This window comes from Cavia porcellus, unplaced genomic scaffold (assembly GCF_034190915.1).
Source record: "Cavia porcellus strain 051 isolate PalLab524CR breed Dunkin Hartley unplaced genomic scaffold, mCavPor4.1 scaffold_17, whole genome shotgun sequence".
NCBI lineage: Eukaryota > Metazoa > Chordata > Mammalia > Rodentia > Caviidae > Cavia > Cavia porcellus.
The window spans coordinates 43,973,736-43,998,034 of record NW_026947500.1 but is presented as its reverse complement, the minus strand read 5'-3'; the positions used below and the strand labels follow the sequence as shown (position 1 = coordinate 43,998,034).

The window sequence follows — 24,299 nt, the reverse complement described above, 5'->3', positions numbered from 1 at the left end:
TGGTTACTAGTTTGAAAAAACTAAAGATGTTTTATAGCTTTTTTTTTTCATCAGTACCGGGGATCAAAACCCCAGCCCCTGCTTTACAGCTTCTTAATAAAAGTACTACATAGTGGATTGTATTCATCCAAAGTTGACCAAAGGCAACAGCAGTTTGGATTCTGTACTCCAGTGTGCTCCTGTGCACATCATTAGTTTCTGAGTGCTTGGCATTTCGTTGGTGGTATGCCAGATTTATCATTACACTTACCACCAGTGTGCCCATTTCACACATAACATTCTCTTGTTATTTGCAAGTCTCCAACTAATACCATTTGTCTCTGAACTGCGAGTTCTCCTGACTTGGTCTTCTTACATATGCAGAAGTGAGCATCTTAACCTGCTAAGTGACCTGGCTTTGGAGATTTGGTCTTGTAGGGTTGGTTGGTTTTGAGCTGGTCATTTTAGTTTTCAACGAAGAAGGTGGTTTTTACTTTCTAGCTATCAGGGCAGAGAGCTGCAGGAAGAAAGGGCCCTGGGCACCCAGCAGCAAGTGTTACGTTCTCAGTCCAGCTTCCATTCCCATGTCCGAGCCCTGTCTGGGGGCGGGGCCTAGCAGACCGGAAGCGGCCTTTGCTCCGCCTCCTGCTTCTGCCCGCGGTTGCTAGGCTACACTGGGTCTAGAGCTGTGGCTGGGGAATCCTGACCCACTCCTGACTGTGAGGCTGCGTCTGGGAGCTGTAGCTGGGCGACCCTGACCCGGCTCGGCGTGGGCAGCCTCCAGCTCCGCCTCACCTTGGAAGTTCTATCGCCTGCGCTGTGACCTGCCAAGTAGGCCAGGTAGCCCCAACTCTGAGCTTCCAGCGGCTTTCCTGGGTGTCCTGGTGGCCCATACCCCACAGAGAGTGAGGGACAGAGACATGGACCTCAGCAGGTGTGGGACTGTGCCTTGAGCTCAGGCAGTACTGAGCTATATCCCAGCTGTTTATTTCATTTCACTTCAGGTTTTTGTTTGCTGAAGAGTAAGATATTTTATTGGGAATAGGAATGGGGACTAGAAATAGCTCTTGAGAGATAGGAGGGGTCCCGAGTGGGTTGCCCTTTAGTTTAGTTTTTGATACAGAGTCTAGTTAATGCATCTCAAGCTGGACTCTAACTCTGTATAACCCCAGCCTTGGAGGACTTCCTGCCTTAGCCTCCTGAGTGCTGGAATGAACCATCATGCCCAACTTCCGTTCTTATATTTTTCTTGTGACATGGTCTTCCTACATTGCCCGGGCTGAGGTTGAACCTGTGATCTTGTGTCAGTCGTGCCCACCTCGCCCATACGCGCCCACCTGTTGGCCGCGGCGGTATTTACTCTCTTCCTCAGGTTTGCAGCTTCTGTGTCATGAGCAGCCCCTTTGGAGTGCGGGCACGATGCAGAGGTAGCATGTTCCCACCGCTGGAGACAGAGCTCAAGCAGGTCGGTCCACACCCACCCAGCACCCCATAGACAGACAACCCCAGACCTCAGTCCAGCTGTGGACAGCTGCAGACCCAGCCCAGCATAGAACAACTCATCGGGACACTCACCACCACAGCCCTGTCTGTGTGCTTGTCTACCATGATGGGGGGTAGCTTTGGAGAAAATCTGGGCTTCCTGGAAGAAGCTGCCCTAATGGGCGTGACTTTCCTCCCACAGCCCCTGCCAGACCCCTACGACGACTTCATGTACCGTCACCTGCAGTATTACGGCTACTTCCAAGGTAGTGGAGTGGAGGCCCTGTCCAGCCTGGTTTCCTGTGGTCCCGAGGTGAACCTTGTGCTTATCAGGGAGAACACCTAGAGTCATTCTCAGGGTCCCTGAGTAAAGAGTGCTTCCTCTTCCCCTTAATCCACTTCCTCACCTGTTGCATGACACTTAGTCTGGTCTCTTTATCTGTCTTTGCACCGCTACTGCCACCTCTGTCCTTGAACTTATTACTAGCAGGCTGGGACCAAACCTGCAATGATTCTCCTGCCTCAGCCTCCTGAGTGCTAAGATTACGGGTGTGTGCCACTATACTCAGCTTATTTTTCTTGTTTAGCTTCTAATTTCTGAATATAGTGTGTTTTATTGTTTTTGCTTTTTGTGTGTTTGTTTTTGTTTTAGTTTTGAGGCTGGGTCTCGCTTTGTAGTTCAGGCTGGCCTTGAACTCATGGTGATCGTCCTGCCTCAGCCTCCCAAGTGCTGGAATAACAGGTGCACACTACCAGCCTCCGTGCAGGGCAGTGTCCACCACACTAGTGCAGAGTGGTGGCTGGGCCAGCCCAGCCTTCCAGCAGCGAGGCCAGCAGAGTGGATGCAGTGGTGTAGGGGACCATCGGAGCCACAGGGGCCTGCGGGAGAAGCAGGAGTGTGAGTAGCTGGCAGCCGCCCCACTTGCCTCGACAGCCCCAGGTGGGAGAGGCAGGGTAGCACCTTGAGGCAGTTCTTACCTCACTCAAAAACCTTCTCTCCATGCCACGGTGGTGGCACATACCTGAGACCCCAGCTCTTGGGAAGCTGAGGCAGAAGGATCACTGTGAGTTCAAGGCCAGTCTGGGCTATATAGCAAGACTCTGTCTTAAAGCAAACAAACAAAAGTTTTATGTACTGGTTTTCCTAAAATGCTGAGTGAATTAAAAGTTCCCCCTCTGGGCTCTCTGAACAGAAATGAAATAATAGAACACAGTAAGAGTGAGGTATAGTGACCCAGGATTGCCATCCCAGCACCCCAGAGGGCCGAGGGATCTCCAGTGTGCCCTCTCCCCAAAAAAGTTGTGTAACCTCCTTTTAGTTGTGTAACCCACTGTTCAAATAACTTGGACTCATCTTTTAAAAAGATTTTGACTAAAGTGTTATATAAACATTTAATAGATTATGTATTATTATGATTATTTTGGCAGTCCTATGATTGAACCAGGGCCTTTGCACTGGGCTACATTCCAGTTCTTTTATACTTTTTAGTTTTGAGACAGGGTCTCACTAAGTTTCTAAACTACCTAGACCAGGCTTGAATGTGTAATCTTCCTATCTCCGCCTCCTAGAGTGCTGGGATTACAGAAGTGCACACCACCACACCCGGCTGGACTCTGCATAATCTTAACATTGTATAGTTGTGACTGTATCATGCTAAGTAAACCTGCTCCTCCAAGGAAAGACAAGACCATACATCCATGCTTGATGTCACTTAACTGTCACACATGCACGGCGAAATCCCAAGAGGAAACTTACGCTTGGCACCTCTCCCTTCCCTCCCGCAGCTCCACAGATACCAGCTCCCAGCTCCCCTAGGGTCAGGAGCAGGCAGCTCCTCTACAACAGCGACGACAAGGCAGACAGGGGGGCCCCTCGGCTCCGAGAACCCCGAGAGCTCTTCCCCATCCTCCCCGGCTGGGGCCCTGTGCAGGCTCCACGCTGGCCCGTGGAGTGTGAGGTCATCCAGGAGAAGGTGCGGCACATCGGTAAGGTGACCACGCCCAGGCAGCACCGCACCCCATGTCCAAGGCGCCTGGGGCTGGTGAGAGGACCCGGGGTTCCTCCTACAGCACCAGCCATGGGCCATTTTCTAGGGCTTCTGCCTCTGTACCCCTACGCTTGAGTGAATTGTGTTTTCACCAGTCTTGGTGTATTGCGTGAAGACTGTATATGCCAGGAAAGATTTTAAACTACATTTTGAGTTTATTGTCTTTTATAGGAATGGTAAGGTTTTTTTTTTTTTTAATGACATTATAGTGGCCATATTTGTGAGCTCTTAGTGTAAGTGCAATCTTTTATTTTTTAATTAAGTTTATTAGTACAATTCAGGTGTACATAATGATCACATTCATCATAGGGAATTTGTACCTGTACATAATACATCTTGATTCCCCATTCCTCTACTCTGCCTTCACGTTTTTTGTGCTTTTTTGTTGTCATTGTTGTCGTACCAGGAATCGAACTCACAACCTCACTCTTGCCAAGTAGGCATTATGCCACTGAACTAAATCCCTGGCTCTTTTGTAGTTTTTTTGAAAAAAAAAATTAGCAGGAGAGAGGTCAGGACTGGTATAACATTAGCAGAGTTCGGCTTCCAGAAAGAGATGGGAGGGCTGGAAAGGAGAGGAAGGGGTGCTTGGCATCTTCGTGGGATAGCTCTCCTGGGCATTTGAAAGAGAACCAGACAGCTTGAATTGGCAGAGGAACTGGGAGTCATAAGACCCTCAGGTGCCTGTACAGTGTGTGCAGAAGCCCGACTGACTTGGCCACACAGGAGGATTTGTAGAAAAAGAGTAGACTCAAGTGGTTAGCAGACCAAGACCAAATTCCTGTGAGGTCCTGGGACTTGATTCCAAGACGGAGAAAAAGTGGAAAGCTTGCTAGAAGTAGTGGTGCACAACTATAATCCCAGCACTTGGGAAGCCGAGGCAGGAGGATCGCTGTGAGTTTGAGACAAGCTGGACTACATAGTAAATTCTAGTCCAGCCTGGCCCACATAGCAAGAGTCTGTCTCACAAATAAATAAATAAATAGGATGTATTATTTGATTGTGCATGCTTTTCTTAATTTTTTTGTTGTTGTTTTGAAACAGGGTCTTGGGGCTGGAGGTTTAGCTCAGTGGCATAAGCACCTGCCTTGCAAACAGGTGGTCATGAGTTTGATCCCCGGTACTGATAAAAATGAAAAAGACCAAAAAAAAAAAAAAAAAAAAAAAAAAGAAACAGGGTCTTATTGTGTAGTTCATGTTGGCCTTGAGTTCACTGTGTAGCCTAGGAAACAATTCCTCCTGCCTCAGCCTCCTGAGTGCTGAGATTACAAGCATGCATCACCATGCCTGGCAACATTGTATATGCTTTTTGTCAAAAGTATCCTCTTACTTTTTATAGAAAGATACAAAGTATAATTAATTTAGGAAAAAGCTGCAAATGGCATGAGACCTGATTGAATTTGACCAACCTGGCCATTTGATAATTACTGCAATTTCATACCAGTCATAATGGTATATTTATATTATTTCTCGTTCTAAAATATCTTCTTCCAGAGTGGGTCCCACCAGAACCAGAATACTTCTATCAGCCAACAGGAAATGAAAAGGTACCAGAAATTGTCGGCGAGGAGAAAGGAACAATTGTCTATCAGTTACAGTCAGGTAATGTCACGATCTTAGAGCACAGTGAGGGATTTGTCGTGACAAATTACCATACACCTTGTTTCCATAAGAAAAGTAACTTTTTTTCTCAGTGTTTTGAGACAGGGTTTCACTATGGTTTTGTTTTTGTTTTTTGGTTTTTTGTCTTGTTTTATTTATTTATTTTTTTTTGAGACAGGACTCTGTGTAATCCAGGCTCGGCTTGAACTCACTATGTACCTAGGCTGTCCTCAAACTCTCAGGCATCCTGCTGCCTCAGCCCCCTGAGCCCAGGCTGGGATTACAGGCATGCACCACCATGCCCAGCAAAAATGTGATTTTAAAAATCCATAATCCAGGGGCTGGGGGTTTAGCTCAGTGGCATAAGTGCCTGCCTTGCAAGCAGGCAGTTGTGAGTTCTATCCCTGGTACCGATAAAAACAAACAAACAAACAAAAAAAATCCATAATCCAGAGGCTGGGGATTTAGCTCAGTGGCATAAGCACCTGCCTTGCAGGCAGGCAGTCATGCATTCGATCCCCGGTACCGATAAAAAAAGAAAAAGACCAAAAAAAAAAAAAAAATCCATAATCCAGGGCCAGGGATATAGCTCAGTAGCACAGCACCTACCTGGCAAACTCAATGTCCTGAGTTCGATTCCCAGTGCTGGAAAAAAAATCTGTAATCCAGTGGTAACACATGCCTATAATCCCAGATCATCCAAGTAGTAGTCTGAAAGAAACAATTTATCACCAAATTGTAGACTTTTGTTTGTTTGTTCTCATTTTGTTTTTTTTCTTTGTTTGTTTGTTTGTTTTTGGTACCAGGGATTGAGACCTAAACCTCAAGCTTCCCAGGCAAGCACTTGAGTTGCAGAGCTCAATTCCCAGCCCCTTTTTTTTTTTTTTTTTTTTTTTTTGTCTTTTTCCTTTTTATCGGTACCAGGGATCGAACTCACGACTGCCTGCTTGCAAGGCAGGTGCTTATGCCACTAAGCTAAATCCCCAGCCCCTTGTTTTTATTTTTTGAGGAAGGGTGTTGCTATATAGTCCAAACTGGTTGCAAACTCATGGTGACCCCTCTGCTGCAACCCTCTGAGTGCTGGGATATTACAGCTGTGCACCAGCCCGCCCAGGCTCTGTTTATATTTGGGTTCTTTTTGTTGTGGCTTTTTTGTTTTTTCTTTTTGGTACTGGGAATTGAGTCCAGGGCCTTGAGCTTGCTAGGTAGGTGCTATACTGCTGTGCTACATTCCCTGTTTATATTTCTTGTAGAATAAAATGTCAGATGTTTGAGATACTCCATAGGAAGTAGTTGAAGTAGCATTTTGTCTAATTCCATTCAACTAAAAAAATCCTAATCCCACTACTTGGGAGGCTGAAGCAGGAGGATCACTGTGAGCTCCAGGCCACCCTGGCCTACAAAGTGAGTTCAAGGCCAGCCTGAACTGCATAGTGAGATCCTAGCTCAAGAAGACCAAAAAGAAAAAAAATCACTTTTCTTATGGAAAATGGATGTATGGTAATTTTGGGTTTGTTTGTTTTTGTTTGGTACTGGGGATTGAATTTATGAACTCACACCTGCCTCAGGCAGGCAGTTACACTGCTGAGCTAACCCCCGCCCTGCCCCCATAATTTTAGTTTTCCTAATTTTTTGTGAGTTCAATCCCCGGTACCAAAAACAAAAAAAAAAAAGTGAGGCAGGGTGTGATGGTGCACTCCTGTAATCCCAGCACTTGGGAGGATTCCCAGGGTTCAGACCAGTCTGTTCCACCCAGTAAGGTCAAGGCCAGCCTGAACCATATGTGGTTCAATAAATAAAATATAATATGAAATATTAAAATAAAATATAAAATAATGCCAGGCCTGGTGGCACAGGTCTATCATCCCAGAACTTGGGCACTTGAGACAAGAGGACTGCTGCCAGTTTGAAGGAAATTAGACCCACAACATTAACCCACAACAGTATTGGCAGGGAGGGGACTCAGTGACTTGGGAACCTCTGAGCAAACCTGACCTAACACCTCTGTCATCTCTAGTGCCCACAGAAGGCTCCTACTTCACCAGCTCTCGGGTAGGTGGCAAGCGGGGCGCCATCCAGCAGCTTGCTGTGTCCCTGTGTGGCCCAGAGGATGATACCCTGCTCTTCGAGTCGAGGTTTGAGAGTGGCAACTTGCAAAAAGCCGTCAGAGTGTGAGTGATCTGTCTGTCCAGGGCCAGGCGCTGTCCTCGGGAATGAGTGTAGGACGAGAGGGCAGGATGGTGGAGACTGCCCCATGGACGGAGAGGAATCTCCACTCCCATACTTCCCTGGAGTAGACACTAGTGGCCTCATCTCTTCAGCCCGCAGAAGAAAATAGAGCTAAAATCCGTACTAGGAAAAATCCCTCATCTGCAGTGTAACTTGTAGAAGCCAGGCGCGGTGGGCCCTGCTGCAGTCCGGGCACTGGGGAGGCTGAGGCGGGAGGATGGCTCTGAGCTGCAGGCCCGTCTGGGCTACACAGTGAGATGCTGTCTCAAACAAAAATAAATAAGCAACCCTGGAGGAGAACAAAGGTCAGGGGCAGCAGGAAGGCCGTGGTCCCGGGGTGTGTGAGTGAGGCGCCTGGCAGAGCCGACCTGACCTCCAGGCTCCTCGGCCACAGGGACACCTACGAATACGAGCTCACCCTGCGGCCCGACCTCTACACCAGCCGACACACGCAGTGGTTCTACTTCCGCGTGCAGAACACCCGCAGGGACGTCCCCTACCGCTTCACCATCGTCAACCTGCTGAAGCCCCGGAGCCTGTACGCGGCGGGCCTGCGGCCGCTGCTCTACTCGCAGCGCGACGCCTGCAGCCGCGGGGTGGGCTGGCGCCGGGAGGGCGGCGACATCAGGTACTACCGGCGGGGCGGCGGGGGCGCGGGGCGGCCGCGCTACTGCCTCACCTGGACGGCGCGCTTCCCGCACGACCGCGACACCTGCTTCCTGGCGCACGGCTACCCCTACACCTACTCGGACCTGCAGGGCTACCTGCGCGCCGTGGCCCGCGACCCCGCGCAGGCGCGCCTGTGCAAGCTCCGCGCGCTGTGCCGCAGCCTGGCCGGCAACCCGGTGTACCTGCTCACCATCACCAACCCCGCGCCCGGGCCCCGCCAGGCGGCCGCCAAGAGGGCCGTGGTGCTGAGCGCCAGGGTGCACCCCGGCGAGAGCGGCGGCTCCTGGGTGATGCGCGGCTTCCTCGACTTCATCCTGGGCGGCTCCCCGGACGCACAGCTCCTGCGGGACCTCTTCGTCTTCAAGGTGGTCCCCATGCTGAACCCCGACGGTGTGATCGTGGGGAATCACCGGTGCTCGCTGGCCGGCCGGGACCTGAACAGGCACTATAGGACCCTCCTGAAGGACGCCTTCCCGTGCGTCTGGTACACCAGGAACATGATCCAAAGGTGAGGTCTTCGGGCTGGGTGGGGTTTGGGTTTGTTTCTTGGTTTTCTGAGACAAGGTCTTGGTACATAGCCCAGGCTGGCCTCGAACAGGCAGTGATCCTCCTGCCTCAGCCTCCTGAGCATTGGGCTCACAGGTGTGTGGCACCACGCCTAACTCAGAGCTGTGGTTTTCCTAGAGGGAAAGGCATCAACATCTGCATCTAGGGGAGCAAAGGCAACGGCCCTCGAAGGCTCCTGAGGCTGGTGTTTGCTCCCCTCCCATCCCTAGACTTCTGGAGGAAAGGGAGGTTCTCTTGTATTGTGATTTCCACGGCCACAGCCGCAAGAACAACGTCTTCCTGTATGGCTGCAGCAGCAGTGACCACAAACGCTGGCTGCATGAGCGGGTCTTCCCGCTGATGCTAAGCAAGAACGCACCAGACACGGTGAGCGCTGACCCAGGGCTGAGCCTCACTGCTTCCTAGGAGTGGGATCTGAAATGAAGCTTCATTGATTTTCCAAGACAAGATCTCACTCCATAGTCCAGGATGGCCTTGAACTCAAGAGTTCCTCCTGCTTCAGCCTCCTGTGCTAAGATGACAGGCATGTGCCACCTCGCCTATAATGCTCACTGACTCCTCTCAGAATCAGTGTCTTGTGAAAAACACAGTTTAGGAAGGAAGCCACCACATGCAGAGCTCCAAGGAAATCATCTCACTTCATAGTCATGAATCTTAGGCATCTTCCGTCTCCTGGGAGAGTGTAAGTGACAGCACTGGGGTCCTCTTCAGTTCTCATTTCAGAGTTGTAATTTTAAGGTCCAGAAGAGCAGGGAAGGCACGGGCCGTGTGGTGATGTGGCGCATGGGGATCCGCAACAGCTACACCCTGGAGTCCACCTTCGGGGGGTCCACGCTGGGTAAGCCCTGTCCTTCCTGCTCTGTCCAGCTGCTCAGTGCTGGCCTGGTGCAGCTCCAAGGGAAAGGCGGGGTACAGGCTGTGGGAGCTGCATGGCAGGAGCCCCATACAGGGCTGCGGCTGTGGGAGCTGCATGGCAGGAGCCCCATACAGGGCTACGTGCACCGGGGAGTCCTGCGCACATATCTGCGGAACTGTCTGGCTGAGATGGCAAGGTTTGGCACAGGATGTGCTCAGGGCTTGGATCAGGCAGACGTCGGTTGAATTCTGTGTCACTCAAAGGCTTTGTGATGCTGGGAGAATTCCTTGGCCTCTGTAAACCTGCTTTTCCTCTGACTACTGGTGACATGCTCCCTGCGGGAAAGGCTGCTCAAGGAGGTAGGGTGAACGGGACATGTCACCCTGGTGGCTGCCACAGAGTACACCTCAGCAATGACAGCCTCCATGAAAATGTGTTTTTTTACCATCAAAGATTCTTCTACAGCCAGGCATGGCACACACATATGTAATCCCAGCATTCAAGAGGCTGAGGCGGGAGGATTGCTGCAAGTTTAAGGCCAGCCTGGGTTACATAGCAAGAGCATGTCTCAAAAAAAAAAAAAAAAAATCAGGGTTGGGGATTTTAGCTCAGCGGCATAAGTGCCTGCCTTGCAAGTGTGTGGTCTGATCCCCGGCACTGACAAAAAAAAAAAAAATCCTCACACAAAAATTTCCCAGAATGTCATGTATTTCTTTTGCAGGCAGTAAAAGAGACACACACCTCACCACTGAGGACCTTAAGGCTCTGGGACGCCACATCTGTGACACCCTCCTGGACTTCTGTGACCCTGACCAAACCAAGGTAAAAAAGGCTTCAAGAAATTCGATCAGTTAGATTGCTTGATTCCATGTTAGATTGCTTGATTGCAGCTTGCTCGCTCACTTGCTTGCTTTATTGATTGAGACAGGATCTCACTATGTAGTTCAGGCTGGCCTTGAACTCAATTTGTAACCCAGACTGCCTTTGAACTCCCAGCAATCTTCTTGTCTCAGCCTCCAGAGGGCTGGGATTTCAAGCTTGCGCCACCCCACCAGGCTTTCCACGTGGGCTTTAATTCTTAATGTTTTCCTGAATATTTGCCATGAAAGAAAATCTGAGTGCCCTGGTATAGCCACTGTCAGGGGACACCAGGATCAAATCCAGGGCCTATACATGCTCTCCACTGAGCTGCACCCTGAATTGGAACTATTTCAGTCTAACTTTGCTTCTTTGATGCTCAGAAAAATAAAATGGAAGTTGGGGGTGGTGGCACATGCCTTTAATCCCAGCACTTAGGAGGCTGAGGCAGGAGGATCAATGTGAAGTTGAGACCATCCTGGGATGCAAAGGGAGCTCAAAGCCACCCTAAACTATATAACAAGACTCCGTCTCATAAATAAATAAATAAATAAATAAATAAATAAATAAATTCTTCACATTATTTAAAACCTTAGCTGGAGGAAAGAGCTAGAGCCCTGCTCATTCACACGGTACTCTCAAAGCACTTTGGCTTCCCTGGCTTGCATGATCTACTCTGGACACATCCTTAGCAACAGGCACTTCTGCTTGATCCTGTCTTTTGCCAGCAGCTAACTGCCAGCCTTTCAGCCTCTACTCAGGGCCTTTCTGAGCCTTTTGAGTTAGGGTCTCACTGTGTAGTCTCACTGTGTGGTTTTGAACTCCCAGCAACCCTCCAGCTTCCCAAGTGCTGGGGTTACAGGTGTGTGCCATCACAGCTGACTTTTTGGTTGTTTTTTGGGTTTGTTTGTAGTCGGTATTTGATGACATCAACGGATATCAAAAATAGTTCTGTTCTTCACTGTGACAGTTCATTCAGTGTCTAGCAGAGCTTATGGAGCTTGTACACCAGGAAATCCACAAGAAACTCAGTGAGCTTGGACAAGATAGGAATTTAGAAGAAAGTTGGAGTGACATCCATTTGTCTGACATTGAATCCAGGTAAGAAACTTCATTTCAAAGAAAAACTAGTGGATTTTTATTTGCTTTGTTTTTTTATTTTTTATTTTGTTTTTTGAGACAGGGTCTTACTGTATAGTCCAGACTGGCCTCCAAGTAGTAAATTTTATTTATTTATTTTCGGTGGCATTGAGGATTGAACTCAAGGCCTTGTGCATGTTAGGCACGCAATCTACCACTGAGCTACATTTATAATGAGAGCCATTCTTTTTTTGTTTGTTTGTTTTTCCCTAGATACTGGAATAGAACCAAGGGCATGGTTACATGATGGGCAAGCATTCTATCATTGAGCTACACCTCCAGCCCTTGTCTTTGTTTTTTGTTTGGTTTTCTGGACAGGGTCTTGCTGTGTAGTCCAGACTGGCCTTGAATTCACAGCGATCCTCCTGCCTTAGCCTCCTCAGCCTCTTATTTTAATTTGTTGTTTTGTTTGCTCTGTAGCTGTGCATTGGTGTTGGTCTGAACTTGAGGCCTCTATGCTTTTCCTACAGGCGTGGGGGAGCCAGAAATGGGAGGCTCTGGCTCCTTAGTGTCCAGGGTCAGGCGTGCCACCGTGTAGGACATACTGGCCCTACTTTGGAGCACAGGAGTCACGGGAAGCTGGGAGCTGTATGATTCGGTGGAGCCTAGCTCACTTTCCACTTTGCAGTTCCATACTTGGTGACTGGAGGGAACCAGGCAGCCCCTCAGCCTCCTGTGTTCAAGCACAGCCGAGGGCTGGGGCTGGGCTTGTCCCTAGAGGTCCCCGCCCAGACACTGCGGTTTGGTCCGGGTTCCTTCAGAAATGGCTGTCCCATCAAAGGTGCTCCCGGCCCTCGCCTCGAACAAATACTCGGAGAGGAGCCAAAAGCAGTGACAGGAGTTTCTTTGACAAGTGCAGGGTGAATGGATATGCAAGAGACCAGCTCCGGAGAGCAAAGCTGAACGGGACAAAGAGAAAAAGGGCAAAACTCCTCACACCGCACGCTTAACGCAGGCTAGCACCCTTGTGAGCCGGCTGCTTTTTTTCAAGCCACCCACATCTCGCGAGAACTTCCGAGAAGTCCTCCATACGGGTCCTCTCACGTTGCCCTGGAATCTTGTGATTGACAGGTCCGTTCGTTTCCCCAGCAGTCTTTGCGGCGCTCTGCTTCCTGGCGGCTGCAGCAAGGTGGCTCCTGGGCAGTAGATGGAGGGCGGGAACACGCGGTCCACTGGGCACAGTGGCCTCCGGCTTCCGGGGGTGCTGAACATCGCGCCGTACGCTCTCCCCGGGGAGTCTTGCCAAGTTTTCCTTCTGGACCCAAACCCACCGTCCATGTTGGGAGATGCCCACTCCCCTTGCACTGCCTTGCTCCAAGTCACCACGTGGGACCAGTGCCTGCGGGACAGATACCCCTGCGTGTGCACTTATACATGGCCAAACCCACTCAGAAACAGCCAGTCCCGTACTGAGCTTGTTGGTGCATTTAGCTAAAAGTGACTGAAGAATGGGGCGTGGTGGTGCATACCTGTAATCCAGCGTTCAGGAGGCCTAGGCAGGAGGATCATTTAGAATTCAAGGCCAGTCCAAATTACAGAAAGATACCCTATCTCAGAAAGGTAGCATAAAAGGAAAGGAAAGGAAGAAGAGAAAAAGACTGCAAAAGCCAGGCATAGTGGCTCATCCCTATAATCTGGGTACTCACAGGCAGACAGATTGCATATCTGATGCCAGTTTGGAGCGCATAACAAGTTCAAAACTGGCCTGGACTGCATAGTAAGACCCTAGCGTAAAAAATAAAAAAATAAAATTCACCAAAAGCAGCTTGGCAGCCTCTGGTCAGGATGCCCAATGTTGCCTTCCCTGCCTTATCCTCTGGCTGGTACAGCAGGATAGACCAGGAGAGGCCCAGCAGGGTGTGAACTTGCTCCATGTCTGTGCACACTTGTGGCTGACACTGGGACACACTCGTTGCGTTTGTTAAAGTGGCCCATCACCCCTGTCGGACTTCAGGAACTGTGCCAAAGGCCCAGTTCCTCCCAGCTTTCTGGCTGGGAGGAATAGACTATCGGGATGGGGATGTTCACATCCAGCACAGCTTACATATCGGGGGCCAGAGGAGCACTTGGAACCATTTCCCAGGAGACCCAAGATACCAGTGTGTGCAGCCTGTTCCAGCACACAGCTCTGAGTCCTGCAGCCCAACGCAGCAGGGTACAGTCCAGTGACACAGGCTGGCCAAGGACTCACTGAAGGAAGATGGTGCCAGGCGAGCAACATTCTTCCTGGCCTTTGAAGAGAAGGGACAGTTTGTGGAATGACACTTTGGATTAGTCTAGAGACAACTTTGTGGGACAGTTTGTGGAATGACAACTTTCCAATGGAGAGTTGGAGTGGTAAAAGTAATCCCCCTAGCCAAGTGAGGTGGTGTACCCCTGTAGTCTCAGCACTAGGAGGCTAAGGTAGGAGAGTTGCAAGTTTGGGGCCAGAAAGGACAGTATATCAAGAGCTCCCTAGAGTACACAGTGAGACCTTATCTCAAGAAAAAAAATGCCAGGCATGGTGGCAGCCACTTATAATTCCAGCACTCAGGCTAAGGCAAGACAATTACAAGTCGGAGCCCAGTCTGGGCAACTTAGTGAGACCCTGTCTGAAAATAAAAAAATAAAAGAAGGGTTGTACCTGTCACCAAATGCATATGCCCTGTGTTCATCAGTGGTGGTGGTATACACCTGTATTCCTAGTGTTAGGTCTGAGAAGAGGGGAAAAAAGAGGAAGGGGTGGAAGGAAGGAGGAAGGAGTGGTGGAAAGGAGTATAAAATATAAGTAACCTTCATTTCAGGAATGCGAGGAGAGACCCCCCGGCCCCGGGGCGCAGCATCTCCACCCCGGGGTGATGGTCTTTCTCTGGAACACACTCTCCCTTTCTCTTCCTCCTTCTTCTTCTTCTTCTGAACACGTGGAGTGAGGCCCATAAGGGGCGGACCCCAAGGGGCATTAGGGATGCACAGGTATTTTATTGGCACACGCTTGGCGCCAGGGACAAGTTCCCAGGGATGGGGGTATAGGGTTACAGGCAAATCTATAGGGGCGGGGGAGGCAGGAGCCCCCTAACTTGGCTGAGGCTTTCCCTGGTTAAAGTGTCCAGTCTGGGCCAGCAACTCTTTCACCTAGCACTTGGGGAGCTAAGGCAGGAGGATAGCTGTGAGTTCAAGGTTATGGCTTCATAGTGAGCTCAAGGCATCTGAACTGGATTGCAAGACCCTGCCTCAAAAAACAAAAAGAAAACCGAGGTATGTTTGTTTATGTATTCAACATATTTTTACCACGTACCTGTACCTGATAGGATCTTGGCCTGGGAACTGAGAGTAGCCAGACAGGAATGGCTGAGGCACAGCCTTAGTGTTGTCCTCTGGGGCCGTGACCTCAGCCGGCTGTGCCACTTTCTCTGTACCCACTGTGCCTGACACGCTGTCTGTCGGGTCATGGTTCACGACAAAGAAGTATTTGTGTGTCAAGAACTCTTAGTAACCGTCAGGTGCAGTGGCACAGCCTATAATCTCAGATACCCGGAGGTTCAGGCAGGAGGATCCTAATTTCAAAGCCAACCTGGGCAGCTTAGTGAGCCTCTGTCTCAGAATAAACATGGGCTGGGACTGGGGCTGGAGCCCAGGTTGGAGAACTTGCCTGGCATGTTCCATGCCTAGCAGCAGGGAAAAAGAATCTCAGCACTGGAGCGTAGACAGTGACCTGCACATCGAGGTTGGCAGGGGCCACTTCCTGTGCATTAATAATGGCCACAACCCTTTTCTTTCTGCAACAGCACCAGCGGTTCTGACAGCTCCCTCTCAGATGGGCTCCCTGCCCACCTTCTAAACAGGGCAGAAAAGGTGAGGTGACAGCCTTAATAATATTGTGACATTGGGCTGGGAGTGGTGAGCAAGCCCAGCATCCCAGCATCTGGGAGCCTAAGGCAGGAGGATAGCAAGTTCCAGCCCTGCCTGGGCAATTTAATGGCCCTGTGTCGAAATAGAAAATAAAAATGTGCTGTGGATGTAGCTCAGTGTGAAGGTCTCAGTTCAGGAGAAAAACTCCTGACCCTGCTGGATAGTTGGGTGTCTTGTCCAGGAGTCAAAGTATCTACAGAACATCTAGGAACACAGCTGCATGGGGCTCCACGGAGGCGCCCTGGCTTCAGTACTCAATGCAGAGAGGGAAAGGTCTGGGGCCTTCAGTGACTTGTTTCCTTGTACTTTCTGGAACAGATGAATCAGAAGATGAAGATATTCCAGAAGAAGAAAAAGAAGCCGCTTCAGACCAGAAGACAGCGAAACGCACATTATCACAACAGCAGCCTGACAGAGATCAGATTCCCAGGAGACAGCCACATGAGACACCCAGGCGCCTTGAAGGACCCAGGAGGGGACAGGAGAGGAGAGGGACAAGACAGGGTAGGCTTGGCTGAGGAAGGCAGTGCCTGGCGGGTGGGACACCGGGCAGCTCCTCCTCGGGCTTCTGCAGCTGCTGCGGCCCAAGGCCCTGCTTGCTGAGAGAGCATTACTACGGGCTGGAGGCTGGGAGGCTCGATGTGCGTACCGTGCAAAGCCTGTCCTCACACTCCGTGCTTCTAGGTAAGGGCCAGGTTTGCCACCACCCTGCAGAAGCAGCTGGCCTTTCCTAAACATCCAGAGAATGGCAGTTCTTCAGCGGGGACACAGGGAAGAGCAAGACTCCACCAGGTAGTGCTTCCACAGGACTCTGTCTCTGAGTTCGCTCTGGGTGCCAGACTCGGGAGCCTCGTGGTTTCACATTGAGGACACACAAAGGCTGCCTTATGGCTGGCCCACCCCACAGGCTTCCCCACGTACCTGTGAGCCATGGCCCCTCCCTGCCATTGAGAACATGGCCTACACAGCCCTGTCTCAGGGACCTGGGGTCTCGAAGGGGACCCTAAGGAGAACAGGAATTTCCACCACAGAGTATTAGGAATATAGGAACACCATCCAGGAAATGATCAACACTTTAGAGTTTCGTGGCTGTAAGTCCTTAATTCTTTTATATATAGAAATAGCTTTGGGAAACTGGGTATGGTAGTGCATGACCACGAGTGCAGAGGCCCTGGGTTCAATGCCCAGGACTGACATGGAAAGGACGCTTTGGTAGCAGAGCAGCTGAGCGTTGGTGGTGAGGGTAGAAAGCTGGTATGGAGTGGCTCCTGCAGCTAGCAGCCACATAAGGAGGTCCCTTGCTCTGGGCTGGGGCCCATGGAACACCACCCTCCAGCTCCTGCAGCTCAGGTACCATCTCCAGAGTTGGCTTCCAGTTCCACAATACACCACAAGTAAAAAGTTCCATGCCATGAAACTTGTTTTACACATAAAATTGTCAGAAGTATTGTTCAGAATCAGCCTTAGGCTAAGCAAATGAAGGTATGAAGCCTGAGTGAATTTCCTATCTAGACTTGGACCCTCCAGCCCAAGCTGTCTCACTATATTCTTTTTTTTTTTTTTTTATCGGTACCGGGGATCGAACTCATGACTGCCTGCTTGCAAGGCAGGCGCTTATGCTGCTGAGCTAAACCCCCAGCCCCTCTCACTATATTCTTATATAATGTGTCTTCCAAAACTGTGATCCCAGCCTGCAATCCCAGCATTTGGGAGGCTGAGGCAGGAGAGTAGTTGAGACTTTGACGCCAGCCTGGGCTCCATAGAGAGTTCAAGAACACCCTGGAATACTTACTGAGACCCTGTCTCAAACAAACAAAAAAACTGGGGAAAAAATTGAACTCAAACACTTCTGTTGAGGTATTTCTGGTAAGGGTTGCTCAGCTGGTATTCTGTGAGTTAGCAGCCCAGGACTGTTTTTGCATCTGAAAATTCAAGGCAGAAAACTTGCACCCTAAAGTTTGTGTGAGGGTTAGATCTGAAGCTGTAAAGCGACTGTAGAAGCTCACCCACTAAACATTAGCCCTTTTGCCTGTTTTCATGGCCAGTGCAGGGGTAAGGATGAAACTACTCATTACATAGCTCAGGCCATCCTTGGAGTCGCTCTGTAGTAATCTCCTGCCTCAGGCTCCTGAGTGCTGGGATTCCAGGTGTGAAGCACCATCCTGCTCTCTTTCCACCTCTTTAATTGTCGCTCATTTGTACCTTGCCTTTCTCTCAGAGTGCGGGCATCAGTGTGTGAATAGAGCTTGTAAATACTGTGTGTTCACTACAATCCCAGTGCTCATATGGGAAGCTGAGTGAGGCTGCACCCCTGTATTTCAGCCACAGTCAAGTAGAAGAGACCCAGCTGCTGCCCCAGCCCAGCCAATGCCTCCCCCGATTCTGCCGGAGCACGAGAGGACTCATCAGGTACAGCATCTCATGGATGTGCCAGCAGTTAATGCCATCAGCTGGCATGGTGGCACACACTGTCATCCGAGCACTTGCAATGCTGAGGTAGGAGGATCACTTTGAGCTCCAGGCTAGCCTTGCCACATAGTGAGTTCAGCCTGGGCAACACAGCAAGACCTTATCTCAAAAAAATAAAAACCAACACCAAACGACCAGTACTGTATAGGTATGGTATCAATTACCATCCACACTTTACACTGACTTTATTTTATTTATTTATTTATTTATTTATTTTGGTCTTTTTGCTTTTTATCGGTACCAGGGATCGAACTCACGACTGCCTGCTTGCAAGGCAGGTGCTTATGCCACTGAGCTAAATCCCCAGCCCCTACATTGACTTCATTTTTAATGGATTATTTCTTTTTAAAATTTATTAGTGCTTATTATTTTTACAGAATACCGAGGTTCACTGCGGCCTTTTATTCACGCACATAAATCTATATTTATTTTTTGGTACCGGGGATTGGTACAATCTCACACTTGTAAGGCAGACAGACACTTATGCCACTGAGCTAAATCCTCGGCCTGAATCTTTATTTATTTTTAAATTTTTATTTATTTTGGTACAGGGAATCGAACTCAGGACCTTGCACTTGCCAGGCAGGCCCTGTGCCGCTAACCCCCACCCCACCCCCACACACATCAAATCTTAAGATTAACTCCATCTCCTGGGTCTCCCCTCCATTGCAGGACAGGCTGTCCCTCTAAGGAACACCTCTAAGGGGTGTTGGCATCTGACCTCCACTCCTTAGGATCAGCCCTTGCCGGTGGGGTTCCTTCCTTCCTGAGCCCCCCTGGAGACCCGGCCAGGCTCAGCCTCCCCAGGGGGCGCCCCGACACTGTGCCTCTGCTCTCCTCCCCACAGGGGCCCCGCGCTCCCCAGAGCCGCAGCGGCGCCAGCCAAGAGCCAGGGCCCGTGTCGCAGCGGGACCGCAAGAGGGGCAGCAGCCTGGTGGCCTACCCGGCGCTGCACGTGTGCACGTACCCGTGACCCCAGCCCCGCCACCTGCGCGGACAGTGGGGCGCAGGGGAGCCTGGGCGGCGGCGGGCGGCGGGCGGCGCACGCTGTCCTCGCTGTCCTGGGCGCGCAGCGCTTGTGGTGCTGGAATGGAGAGGACTCCCCATTCCTCTTCCTCCTGCCAGCTGAGGGCTGTTCTCTTCCTTCTGAGTCCTTTTATCTCAGGACTGAGCTCTAGTTTAAACCTGTTCAGGGAACATGCTGTGAAAAATAAAGTCTGGAGTTAACACTGTGTAGGACACATAGTCAGCCGGGTTTGCCTGGCTGAGGCTCCCTCATGTTGTCACGCACATGACCTGGCCGTGGCGCTGGAATCAGGAATTGAAATCCGTTAGAGGGCTGGGTGTGCTGGTGCTCACTGTAATCCCAGCACTTGAGAGGTTGAGGCAGAAGGATCAATATGAATTTGAGGCCAATCTGGGCTACATAGACCCTGGCTCACTCCTCCCCAAATCAAATCAAATAAAATCTATTCTCTGTATCCACCTGTTCCTGTGATGCTTAACTGGGTAGCTTCAGATGAATAGATATTTGACATCAGCTGTGTCTTTCCAGTGGCCCCCACGAGCACCAAGCCTGGCCACCAGCCACAGCATGTCCTGTCGCTATGCAGATCATACCCCAGGGGCAGGGGGCACCTGGGAGACTGAGGCCACTTGGACAGTTTATCAAAAATCTGTCTCCAGGGGCTGGGGATTTAGCTCAGCGGCATAAGCACCTGCCTTGCAAGCAGGGGGTCGTGAGTTGGATCTCCGGTACCAGTAAAAAGAAAGAAAAAAAAAAGAATCTGTCTCCAAAGAAAAAGCCATACACAGTACCTATAATCCCAGCACTTGAAAGGCTGAGGCAGCACTTGAAAGGGGGATCACTGTGAGTTCCAAACCAGCCTGGGCTACTTAGTGGCCTGGACTACATATCAAGACCCTGTCTCAAAAAAACCAAAACAAAAAGCCCCACTTTGTGGGACCAAACCTGCTAACTTTCGGTTTCCCACTTGCTGGTTCTGGTTCTGCTGTCTGGGGCAGCAGAAATGTCCCCAGGACACAGAGGTGAGCACTGCCACACAGACATCTCTGAAGCCACAAAGCCTGCTGTGGCCTTCTAGGAACAAAGACAAACTGTGGTCTGGCTAGCTGACTTGACCAAGTCCCACCGACACTTCTGTGCGTCTCTGTGGACCTCTCCTGCAGGGTGGAGCATTGCTCTGAACATTGGCAGCTCCTGCAAGGCCACCTGCCTCCTCGTTCAGCAGGGCTGCCTGGTAAGTAGAAGGGAGACCTGAAATCATCTTCCCTGTCAGGGCAGGCTCCACTCTGGGTGTGTGCAGCTGAGCCTTAATCTATAAAAAAACAAGATTCCTTCTGGGTGAGTGGTGGTGCATGCCTGTAATCCCAGCACTGTCTGTAAAAGAGGATTGAGAGTGTAGCTCAGTCCCAACCCTAGGCTGAAACCCAAGTGCCACAAAGAAAGAAAAGGTACAGAATGATTTTTTTTTTTTTTTTTGTCTTTTTCCTTTTTATCGGTACCGGGGATCGAACTCACGACTGCCTGCTTGCAAGGCACATGCTTATGCCGCTGAGCTAAATCCCCAGCCCCCAGAATGATTGATTACCCTTAAATCACAATTTGAAATATACCCAAATCCAAAATTCTTTCGAGTGTCAACATGATGAATATACTGTGCCCAGCCTTATGTGATAAGGTAGCTACAGTCAAAGCACAGAGAATATAGTTCATGATCTCCAAGAGGAAAAGCCCAGCCCCTTCAACTGTAATGCACAGATGTTTCTTTTATGCACAAATCAGTAATAATAATGCATTGCCATCGTGTAATAGCATGCACTGTTGCCCCGGCTACTCGGGAGGCTGAGGCAGGAGGATCACTTGAGCCTCAGAGTTTGAGACTAGCCTGAGGAACATAGTGAGACCTTGTCTGAAAAGCAAATAAAGATAACAATTGTCTACCTCCCTAGCCTGGCATGGTGGCACATGCCTGTGGTCCCAGAGCTCTTGGAGGCTGAGATGGGAGGATCATGAGTTCGAGCCCAGCCTGAGCAGGACTGTGTCTCAAAACAAGAAAAAAGTTTAAAGGGGGCAGCTGAGGATGCCTCATAGTGCGAAACCCTAGTTCAAGCCTCATTACTGAGAAGAAAAGGAAAAAAGGATGAACTCTTTCAGAAAGGTGGACACGGAAAAAACTCATCCAAATCATTTTATGCGATCAGTGTTTATATAATAACAACATGAGAAAATAAAAGTCACAGATACTAATGAAAAAATTTTTTTAGAAAAGGGGAAAAAAAACACCTTTCCACAGCTTTGTTCATCTATCTTTCTCCCCCTTAGCTCCATGTCCTCTCCCATTTGGCCCAGACTCCAGGGTTCATGACGTCACCCACTGTCTTGCCAGAACCCTGTGTCCTCACCCTGCACCCTTCTGCCACAGCCACCTGCTTGCCCCACAGCCTCAGATCAGCCAGCCTCACCAACCATCTGTCTTCTCCGCTTCTGCTCCTCAGTTGCCAAGATGGCTGCAGGAGCACCTGCCATTGAGTGGACCACACAGCTGTCTTCTCTACCAGCCTCAGACATGGGTCCTCTGCATTTCACTCTACAGCTGCCCTCCTCTCTCCTCTGTGGCCATTTTGTTTTTAGCTGTCTTCTTGGCTCAAGACTAGGCACCTTTCTGCCCCTACCATCCTCCCAGCCAGCACCCTTACAAGGGCAGTGGATTCAGAAGCCAGGATTGAGGTCAGTAATAATCAGAGGAAACTGCAACTGGATTCTTAACTGTGTTCATTGTGTCTGTGTTACAGTATTAGCACAATGATTCCAATTTTAGAAGTGTTGCAGGGTTGAGCAAACTAGTAAATGTGAACTCAAGAAATCCTCCTGTCTCAGCCTCTTGAATTCCTAGGATTACAACTGCACATACTATACCTGGCTGTGAAAGTATATGATTTAATTTCCAAACTTTGTCACAGTAAATTCTTATTTTTCATCATTCCCAATTGTTGTAGTGAGGATTTCAAGGAAAATAATTATGTACAGGACACATAACTTACTATTATTTATAATGGTCACCAAGGAGTCAAATACAAAGAAAGTGCAGGAAATCTATCCACACACTAAACACCTAGAAAGTCCAGCTGAGGGTCTGGATCCCATGGCAATAACCTGCATGAGTTCAGCTGAAAACCTACAGCCCACAACAGTGGCTCCCATGAGTCCACCTGGAGGCCTTGAGCCCACAATGACTCATGCAAGTCAGTTTCATGGGTCTGCACTGGGAAGGCCCAAAGGTCAGTGACAGAAGCTAGAAAGTCTTTGTCAGCGGGATGAAGGAGCTGTGCTGGTAGGCTGAGAGTTCTGCACTAGAGCCAAGAAGTGACACACAAAATAAGGTCGAGGGCTCCCCCCAAAAGTACCACAGCCTTCCTCTTTGACAACAAGGTCCTGAGCTCCTCCAACAATGAGAACAGCCAAGTTCATATCAGGAAGCCAGCATGACAAGCTTCTGCTGGAGATTGAACAGCACACATGTTCCCCTCCAGAGCCAAGAAGTGATGCTCAAAGTAAGCTCCTCCAAAGTGAACCACAGCCATTCTCAGCAACAAGGTCCTGAGCTCCTCTGATGATAACAGCCAAGTTCATATCAAGGAAACCATCATGACAAGCTCCTGCAGGAGAACCAACAGCTCCAAAAAACAACATTTAGGAGAACCCACGTGCTACTCTTCCTCTTCATGTCTCCTTTTTATGCTGGAAACTTTTCTCAGGTTGGGCCTCTACACTCAGCACTCAGCAATGATTCAGTTCAGCTGGTGTTTAAATTTCCACCAGTTTTTAATCCACCACATCAATCTTTTCTATAAATATCTGTGCTCTTGTTAGCTAACATGAGATCATCGTGTGTACAGTTATTTTATAACCTGGCTTAATTTGGTCTTTTATGGGTTGTTCTTTTTTGTTTGTTTGTTTTCTGTTTTGTTTGGGTGTCTTATTGTGTTCTAAGACAAGATTTCATTCTGTAGTTCAGACTGTCCTCAAACTCAAGGCAATCCTCCTGCCTCAGCCTCCTGAGTGCTGGGATTACATGCAAGAACCACCACACCCAATGTTTGATTTTTAGACAGGGAAATCATCCTGACTTTTCTGGGCCCTTGAAAGAAGAAGAGGAAAGCAGGAAAGCTCATGAGACACATGGGTGTTACAAGCAGCAAGAGGCCTGAAAGGGGCCGAGATCTGGAAGCCACACACAGAAGTAACCATCTGTGCAGCCCTTGAAGATGGTGGACGGGGACCCACAGCAGAGGATCTGCAACTTCTGAGGCTATGACTCCTGCCAGTGGCCAACAAGGGAATGGGGACATCATGTCCGTGGTCACAGGGAGCTAAATCTGAATGCCACCACCAGCCCAGAACAGATCAGCCCCAGAACCTCTGGGTTACCACTGGGCCGCCAGCACCTGGATCTCAGCCCAAAGAACTTGAGCCGAGAAATCAGCCTGTGGACTCTGGACCCATGGAACTACAAGCTCTTGTTGCTTTCAGCTTTCAAATGTGTGATTTGTTATAACAGCAACAAAAAACAAATTCAGCCTCTCAAGAGACTGGAAAGGAGCAGTCAAGGTCAGGGGAAGGGACGGATACTCAGCACAGGAGACTCCTCAGGGGACAAACAAAGGGCACAACAACTGCCACCTGTGTGCTGGCTGGGCTGTAAAGAACCTGCTGTAATCAGGCAGAGTCCAAAGTTTTTCTTCAATTTTATGAGCCTTTCCTGGGCCAGAGGCCAAGGATAAACAGCTATCACGGACAGAGTGAGCTGAAATGGTGGTGCACAATGGCATCCTGGCACTCAGGAGGCTGAGGCAGGAGGATCACCACAAGTTCAAAGTTACCCTGGGCTACATAATGAGTTCAAGGCCAGCCTGGACTGCATAGTGAGACGCTGTCTCAAAAATAAAGGGTTGAGGATTTAGCTCAGTGGCACAAGTGCCTGCCTGGCAAGTGTGAGGTTGTGAGTTCATTCTCCAGTACCAAAAATAAATAATAAAATAAAAATAAAAAAGTCAAGGACAAAGTGAATTTTTTTTAAAAAAAACTGACACATAATTGTACATATTTATGAGATACAAAGTGATAATTTTATGCATGCATACGATGAGCATTCTTGGACAAGAAAACACTTTCTGTAACAGGCAAGCTTGCCTTGCAAACAGCTACCTCTCTGCTCTCTGGAGCATGGAGAGCCAGAGCAGCAGAAGACTGAGGACAGAATCCTCTCTCGAGCTTCGTGGCCCTGGCCCCTGTGGTGGCAGCCCCCGCTGGGTATGGATATGTGTGACATGCTCTTCTCCATAGCTTCTGACCTTCTGCACCAAGCTTCTGCTTCTCTCTGCCAGTCAAGGCCAGCATTTGCACTTGCTAAAGTCACCCAGGGTCTACCAGTGTCTTTGGAAGGAATCAAATCCATGTGGGAGTGCGAGTGTGTGTGTGTGTGTGTGTG

General features: G+C 49.6%; 1 protein-coding gene across 7 annotated transcripts; it reads left to right on the top strand.

Moving 5' to 3' along the window:
• The first annotated feature begins 212 nt into the window (after positions 1 to 212).
• Agbl2 (AGBL carboxypeptidase 2) lies at positions 213 to 23,850 on the top strand. 7 transcript variants are annotated; one of them, XM_063227948.1, is made up of 16 exons: positions 243 to 819; positions 1,352 to 1,444; positions 1,664 to 1,727; positions 3,247 to 3,447; positions 5,004 to 5,111; positions 7,129 to 7,282; positions 7,735 to 8,517; positions 8,786 to 8,942; positions 9,315 to 9,414; positions 10,154 to 10,254; positions 11,261 to 11,391; positions 15,195 to 15,261; positions 15,637 to 15,822; positions 16,003 to 16,110; positions 17,641 to 17,727; positions 21,307 to 23,847. In XM_063227948.1, exons 2-16 carry the CDS (start codon positions 1,370 to 1,372, stop codon positions 21,463 to 21,465), a joined length of 2,481 nt encoding a protein of 826 aa, XP_063084018.1. In that variant the 5' UTR covers positions 243 to 819; positions 1,352 to 1,369; the 3' UTR covers positions 21,466 to 23,847. The 7 variants fall into 7 exon arrangements, 5 of the variants coding, with proteins under 5 accessions (XP_063084019.1, XP_063084018.1, XP_063084017.1 ...); XM_063227947.1 differs by having other exon boundaries at positions 245 to 819; positions 9,288 to 9,414; XM_003465154.5 differs by lacking the exon at positions 21,307 to 23,847 and adding an exon at positions 18,635 to 19,268 and having other exon boundaries at positions 258 to 819; positions 9,288 to 9,414.
• The last annotated feature ends 449 nt before the right edge of the window (positions 23,851 to 24,299 follow it).